Source organism: Nannospalax galili, unplaced genomic scaffold, assembly GCF_000622305.1.
Source record: "Nannospalax galili isolate Female #2095 unplaced genomic scaffold, S.galili_v1.0 scaffold169, whole genome shotgun sequence".
Taxonomy (NCBI): Eukaryota; Metazoa; Chordata; class Mammalia; order Rodentia; family Spalacidae; genus Nannospalax; species Nannospalax galili.
The window spans coordinates 134,640-142,820 of NW_008360327.1; the positions used below are offsets into that span (position 1 = coordinate 134,640).

The following is an 8,181-nucleotide window of genomic DNA, read 5'->3' on the forward strand; positions in this document are numbered from 1 at the left end:
GATTCCTCTGTGTTGACCCTCCTCTTTATAGACTGGACACTGGTTCAAGTCCATCTGGTGGGGTCTCCTTGGCCTCCTTGATCATAATAAATCATAATAAAATCATAAAAAATCATAATAATGATAGTTAAATCCACTCAAATGATTCATAGAAAAAGCTTAATTAGTCTGGAGAGATGACTCAGCGCATAAGCATGAGGACTGCTCTTGCAGAGGACCCATCTTTGAATCCTAGCACCCATGTTGGTCAACTCAGAACTGCCTGTAACTTCAACTCCAGGGGATCTAATGGTATAAAATGTTTGAGATTTTTAGGGCTGAAGAGGTAGCTCTGCAATTGAGCCACTTGGCTGCTCTTGCAGAGGACCTGGTTTTGTTCCCAGCACCCACATGGCAGTTAACAGCCTCTGTAACTCCATTTCTAGGGAATTTGATGCCTCTTCTGGCCTCTGTGGACATTGCATGACATGGGTACACTTACATGCAGGCCAAACACTCATCCACTTAAAATAAGAATAAAAATTAATTTGAAACAATTTTTTGTTTGAGATTTTTATGCCCATAATTTGTGGAGAAATGACATATTGATAGGCACTTTATGATTTAGTTTATATTTTGTATTCAGTAAAAATGTAAAATATTAGAAAAAATAAATTTCTTCTTTGAATTATTTATAGAAAAGTATTAAAAATGCCATCATGAGCCATAGTGTGTTCAGACAGACTAAAGTTATGAGTTGCTTATTTTGTATATAGTAGTTTCCATTTTATTTGTTTCTTTTCTTTTTCTTCTCCCCCCCCTTTGTGTGTGTGTGTGTGTGTGTGTGTGTGTGTGTGTGTGTGTGTATGTGTGTGCGCTTGTGTGTATCTTGTCTCCCTGTAGCCTCAGCTGGCCTAGCTCTCACTATGTAGACCAGGCTGGCCTTGATTGATCTCATAAAGATCCTCCAGCCTCTGCTGGAATTAAAGGTGTGTGCCACCATGCCTGGCCATATTTAATTTCTTTACAAAAGCATAAAATTCCTTGTGTAAATGTGTTTCCTGAATAGTAACCTGAGCCAGGTGTGGTGGTATTCCTTTTTAGTCCCAGCAGTAGGAGGCAGAGGCAGCCGGACCTTTCTGTGAATTTGTGGCTAGCCTGGTCTACTTAGCACATCCCAGGCCAGGCAGGGCTATGTAGTGAGATCGTGTCTCATCGAAACACAAAAGAAAAGTAACAAAAATCATAGACACATGCAGAGATTACAGTGTCATGTCTCTTGCTACTTTTCTAGATATAGTCAGTGTTAACATGGTGATTTTTTTCCCCTCCAAAATTATCAGCCTGTCTCCCTCCTTCCCTGACTCTTTGCTTTCCTTTCCATCCCTCCAAACATTTCTCTCCCTCTCTCCCTACCCCTTTCCCTCCTTTTACTTCTTTTTGTTTAAATAAGAATTATAGTGCTACATTCTCAGTTTCAAAGCACATTGCATCATATTTTCTGGGCCGATGACCAAGAATTCTCCTTCTTCCCTTACTTCCATCCTTGCTCTCTGTGTTATGAGTTAGGCAATAGAGTGATGCTCTAAAAGCTGAGACTCAGCAGGTTCTTTTCACATGCCCTCTTCTCTGTGACCTGACATGACCAGACCATAGCAGGTCCTGCTACACACACATGTAGGTGGATTGATATGTCCAAGTATGTGTATTTACAAAGCTTCAAAACAAATGGGGCATATTATTGTATACAAGTGCTGTTTTGTGCCTTTTTACTCAGTGGTATTCAAATGAAGATTTTCCATATCCTATATAATGATGTACCAGTGTGGGCCAAATTCTGTTACTTTAATATTTTCATAGTTTTTAAAGAAATAAATGAAAAGTTCACAAAATATTTCAGCTGAAATAAAAGGCCTCTCTTCAATGTGTTACTTTTATTAGATTTAAATTTATATAATGAGGACTATTGAAACATGAAAATTTTTATATTGTCTAAGAACAAAATACCACAATATTTTCAGTAACATTATTAATCAGAAGAAGTACATCTGGAAATAAATTTGAACAACAGTTCCTAACAACATAGCCAGGAATTTAAAATATCTCTTAAATGACTAGCTGCTAATCCAATGAATTATTACTCTTTGGGTTTTAAATATAGCATAGATCACATTTACTGAGATTTAATTCCCGGGTAATCTTCTGCTAAAATTCCCCCCCTCCTGGGCCCCTTTCTAGTTTGGTAACTCTACTCCTTTGCTTCCTTATAGATATGCAGATAGAAAAAGTAGAACCTGAGGTGCGCCTAGGAAGAGTGAACATGAAGCCTTTCTTTTTCTGAGTCTCTGACCTCTTATTTCCCTCAATTTTCTATGCATAAATAAAATTCCGTTGTGTATATGTACCACCTTTTCATTATCCAGTCATCCATTGATGGACATTTAGGGTGATTCCCTGCTAATGTGAGGTGAGCAGCAATGAACAGGATATACAAGTGTCTCTGGTAGGATGGAGTCTTGGGCATATGGGAAAGAGTGGTATAGCTAGTCCAAAGGAAGATCTATTTTCAGCTTTTGCAGAAGCCATCACACTGAATTCACAGTGGGTGTACTAGTTACGCTCGTGCCGACAGTGAACAAGGGTTCTTCTTTCCCCCACAGCCTCTCCAGCAATTGTTGTCATTTGTTTTCTTGATCGTAGCCATTCTGACAGGGATAAAATGGACTATCAGAGTAGTTTTAATTCCCAAAAGTTCTTGGGCCAGCTAGCCTGACATATGTAGTAGCAAACAACTAGAGACTCTGTCTCAAGCAAAGTAAGAGGTTTGTACTAGTACCTAAGGTGATCCTCTGATGTATCATGACATATGTACCCCCCAAACTCATAGGAATTCCTGCATACACATATACACATACTTGATGCACACACACACACACACACACACACACACACCATACAAACAAAAATAATAAAATAGTGAAGCATAGTGGCACACACCTTTAATCTCAGCACTCGGCATTGGAAGCAGGCAGATCTCTGTGAGTTCCAGGCTAGCCAGGGCTACATAGGCCATCTCAAAAAACAAGCAAACAGGGCTAGAGAAATGGCTCCATGATTAAAGAGCACTGGCTAATCTTGCAGGGGACCTGGGTTTGATTCCCAGCACTTAATATGGTGGCTAACAGTCATTCATAACTCCAGTTCCAGGGAGATTTAGCACCCTCTTCTGGCCTCCCTGGGCATTGCACTACATGGGTGCACTTGCATACACACAGGCAATATACTCATACACAAAAAAATAGAAATAATAAATAATTTTTTTAAAAAAATAAGCAAACAAGGAGCCCTAGAGGTATAACTCAGTGGTTAAACTTTCTTATTGCTCTTGCAAAGGACCTGGGTTCAATTATCAACACCCGTATGACTGCTAACAACAGGCTGTAATGCCAGCACTCTCTTCTGGTCTCCGTGGATGCACATGGTGCATTTACATGCAGGCAGAACACTTTATACACATAAAATAGAAATAAGCATTTCCCACATGTGGTTGCATATGCCTTTAATCACAGCATTCAGGAAGCAGAAGCAGAGGCAGGTGGATCTCTATGAGTTCGAAGCCAGCCTAGTCTACATAGTGAGTTCTTGGCCAACCAGGGCTACATAGTGAGGCTATGTCTCAAAAAAGGCAAGGAAACAGAACAAAATCCAATAACAAAAAAGGGGGGGGGGAGAATATTTATTGATCATTTGTATTTCTTCTTTTGAGAACTTTCTGTTTGGCTTCTTAGCTCATTTTTTGATTGGGTTATTATTTGGATTTTTTAGTTCTTTGTATATTCTAGATATTAATCTTCTGACAGGTGTACAGCTATCAAAGAATCTCACATATTCTGTAGGCTGCCTCTTTACTCGGTTAACTGCTTTGCTGTATAGAAACATTTTAATTTCATGAGATCCCATTTGCTCATAATTGGCCTTATTTCCTATGCAACAGGGGTCCTGTTCACGAAGTCTTTACCTATGTCTAGCTCCTGTTTTTTAATGTTAATTCTTCAAAATTGTGTGTCTTGTAGCTGCTGCACACTTCAGTTTAGACTTTACAGTGTTTGCTCAGTAGCTGTCAATGGCTAGTGCCTGCTGTGTCTGACCATGTGGTTTTAAGTGGACGGTCACATTGCCTACAAATAATGATACCCCCAGCTTTAACACCTCTCTTTTCCTTGTTTCAGTATTCTTGGGAAGGAGCTCAGTGCTCTTAGGTACACAGTGAAAGGAACAGCGTGCACACTGCTGTATTTGTAGTCTCTGACTAATGTGGACAGGTTAAAGATGGATGCAAATTTGCATTTGGTTATGCTAATTTCCATTTGTAAAGAAAAATTAGGAATAGGATTTATCTATGGAAAGTGAAATAGAATTCTGCAGTCAGGGACTGATATTCCTCCTTAAAACATTTTGTTTGGACAGTAGGAGATTATTCAAATAATAAGCCTGTTTTGCTTTTATAAGAAAAATAAAAAAAAATGTTGATAATTTTAAGCATAAACTATCACATATACTTGATCTTGGTGACTGTCATCCTAACTGTATGTTTCTTTTCAAGCTGGTCTCTGGACTGTCTTCACACTAGGCGGTGTGGGCAGCAAAGCAGTTGCCTCTCCAGAGCTTACGTCCCCTCTGGCCAACCAGAGTCTCCTGCTTCTGTTGGTGCTGGCAAACCTGACAGATGCCTCAGACACACCAAACCCCTACAGACAGGCCATCATGTCCTTTAAGAACACGCAAGGTTTGTGCTGGTTTCTCTTTGAAGCTTCTCTCGTAGGTGGAGGATATTTTCATTTTGCTTATCACCCTGTAGTTTTTGAGATGAGTGCCAATTTGCAGTTTTTTCATATTGGTTGCAAATGAGAAAAACTTGGATTTTCCTGCCATTATTCTCAGGAAGGTCAAGTGATTCTTAGGAGAATTCTGTGGTCCTTTATATCTATTAAACTTACATTTGTTTCAGAGATAAACCAAAGTAGCTTGACCTTAAGTTGGAGCAGCCTGTTGTGCCTGTTAGGGACAAGAATTAGCCTATGAAGACTAAATGATAAATTATTTTAAATTTCCACTTAAAGTCTGTATTCTAGTTAAGAGTTTTTAGGACTAAAAATTGTTTTGTTTTAAAAGGGCAGGGGCTTTTCTGGGCCATCAGATCTGCATTACAGCCTCTTCATCCTGCCTTTGAAATAAGAAAGCAGCCATAGATAACATAAGAGTGAATAATTCTGACTGTGCTCCAGTACATTTTTTAAAGACAGGAGTGGGATGCCCATGGGCAGTAATTTACTAACCCTGAAAGTAGAGCATGACCAGATAGCTCCATGCAGAAATAGTTGTCTATCAAAAAGTTACACTGTAAAAGAAAATTAACCTTGATACTTTGATTACCACCATGTATCCAGCACCAATATAATTCAGATGAGCAAGAAGTACAGCTATTGGGTAGGAACATTAAGCCTTCTGATCTTCTGTGCCACATGTTTTTCCTGATCTTTTTTTTTAAATAGTTACTATTTTTTATTAATATTTATTATTTATTATTTTTATTTTATGTGTATTTGTGTATTGCCTGCATGTAGGTAGGTACACCTGTGTCATGCAATGCCTGAAGAGGACAGAAGAGGCTGTTGGAGCCCCTGGAACTGGAACTACAGACAGTTGTTAGCTGCCATTTGGGTGCTGGGATTCAAACCTGAGTCTTCTGCAAGAACAGTCAGTGTTCTTAACTGCTGAGCCATCTCTCCAGCCCCCAGTCTTCACTGTCTTTAACACTGTTTGAAAGTCTAAAGTCCAAGCCTCATCTGTGACCCAAGGCAGTCCCTTAACTTCAAGTTCCTACAAAATAACACTATTTTATGTCCAATATACAATGACACAGAATAAGCTTTCTGGAAGGGAAGAATGGAGGTATAGCAAAGAATGATCAGACTAAAGCAGACCAGCAAGACCAACACTAAATCCTGTAGCAGCATGCTCTAGCACCTAGTGCTTGTGATGGAATCCTCCAGGCTCTAAATGGCCTGAGTATCCCCATTCCTTCATCTCTGTCACCTGCAGCACATAAAGTTGGGGCAGGAACTCAAGGGCAGGAACCTAGAGGTAGGAACCATGGAGGAATTCACCCTCTGGATTTCTCATTGGCTCATGCTTAGCTAGCATTTTTTTTTTTTTTTTTTGGTCTCTTTTGAGAGGATCTCCCTGTGAACTCCCTATGTAGAGCAGGCTGGCCTTGAGCTCACAGAGATCCATCTACCTCTGCCTCCCAAGTGCTGGGATTAAAGGCATGCACCATCATGCCTGGCTTAGCTAGCTTTCTTATACATCCCAGGGACCATTTGCCTAGAGATAGTGCTACCCACAGTGGACTGGACCCTCCTGCATAAACAATTAAGACAGTCTATCACAGACCAACCTGATAAAAACAGTTACTCAATTGAGATTCTTCTCAGGTGATTCTAGGCTATGTCAAGTTGACATAGGTCCTAACTAGGACAGCAGCAATGGCTTCACTTCTCCATACCAATTTTCTGTATTAGTTTCTTGTCTTGTTGCTACAAATTACCTGACAAATGCAACTTAAGAAGGAAAGGGCTTATTTTCCTGCACAGCTTGCAGGAATTGTCCATTATGGCAGAAAAGTCATGGTAGCAGGAGCTTGAGACAGCTAGTCACATTGCATCCACAACCAGGAGGCAGAGAGTAGTGAATGCTGTGCTTAGCTGGCTGTCTACTTTTGATTCAGTTAGGACCCATGCCCATGGGATAGTACCATCCACTTTTAAGGTGGGTCTTCCCACCCCAGTTAAACTAATCTAAATAATCCCTCACAGACAAGCCCCAAAGTTTGTTTCCATTGAGATTCTAAACCTCATCAAATTGACAGGATTAACCATCACATAGTTCCTGATAACACTTCTTTTGCCATCTCCTGAAAATATAAAGTCAAAGGCTGAGGATGTAGTTCAGTTGGTAGAATACATGCAAAGCATGCACAGAGCCTGATTCAACCCCAGCACCACATAAACCAGGTGAGGTGATGCACACCAGTAATCATAGCACTAGAAAAGTAGAGGCAAAAGGATCCCAAGTTTAAGGTCATCCTCAGCTACATAGCATCCTCATACATGAAACCCTGTCTTCAGGAATAACAAAGGAAAAAAAAATCACACAAAATACAGTGTTAGGATAAAAAAGATGCCTGTATTTCAGATGTTGAAGTGAAAGTGAGGGTGCTGTGGAATACAGTTGAGGCATTTGTACATGAGTTTGTCTCACAATGCAAAGTATAAACAGGAGAATCTGAGAGGCATAGTGTTGTCTAAGATCCTTTCTGTGGGGTCACAGCTCTGTCAGAAGAGCACAACTTTCAGAAATAGTTAAGCAGACTTTTGTTTTGGTAGGACTTTGGTGTTTTAAAGACTCCTTAAAATTTTTTTAGTAGGGCTAGAGAGATGGCTCAGAGATTAAGAGTGCTAGCTGTTCTTGCAGAGGACCCAGGTTCAGGTTCCAGCATCCACATGGTGGCTAACAACCATCCATAACTCCAGTTCCAGGGGATCTGATGCCATCTTTTGGCTTCTGTGGGCACTGCACACACATGGTGCACTTACATACATGCAGGCAAAACACTCATACACATTAAAAAAACAAAACAACAGTAGAATCACAGAGTTGGCTCAGTGGGTAAAGGAGTGTGGCACTAAGGCTGATGATTAAATTCATCTCTGGAAACCTGTTCATATTTTAGCTGAGATTTTAACTTTCTCTGAGTCAGGTGAACCTACTTGTATTTCTTTTTCTTTTTTAACTTTCTATCTTATTTTCTTAATTCTGAGCAAATATAGTTATCTGTAGGCAAGGAGCTTTACAATCTCAAGGCATGGGCCAGAAGGCTACTTCAGCTGGTAAAAGCACTTGCCACCAAACCCAACAACCTGAGTTTGATCCCCACATTTTTCCCAGTATGAGCTGTGACTTATGCTTTTTGTCATTTAGTATCTATCCTTTTTAAAAAAGTTTCTTACTTAAGGTGCCCTTACTAATACCCTTGCTCCTATGATCCTACCTCTGTTGAGCTTCTTCTTTCTCCTTATCCCCCAGGTTCCTCATATACCCTTCCCTCCCCCCTCCCTTAGACTAACCCAATTTTTATGTGGT

The 8,181-nt window shown here is 40.1% G+C and overlaps 1 protein-coding gene across 1 annotated transcript in view; it reads left to right on the forward strand.

Moving 5' to 3' along the window:
• The window catches only part of Dym (dymeclin), a gene marked incomplete at its 5' end in the record, with an annotated part of 409,766 nt that overhangs the window by 120,992 nt on the left and 280,593 nt on the right, over positions 1–8,181 (forward strand). Inside the window, one exon of the mRNA XM_008825888.3 lies at positions 4,583–4,765. Coding sequence (XP_008824110.3) covers positions 4,583–4,765 — 183 coding nt within the window. The remainder of the gene's footprint in view (positions 1–4,582; positions 4,766–8,181) is intronic.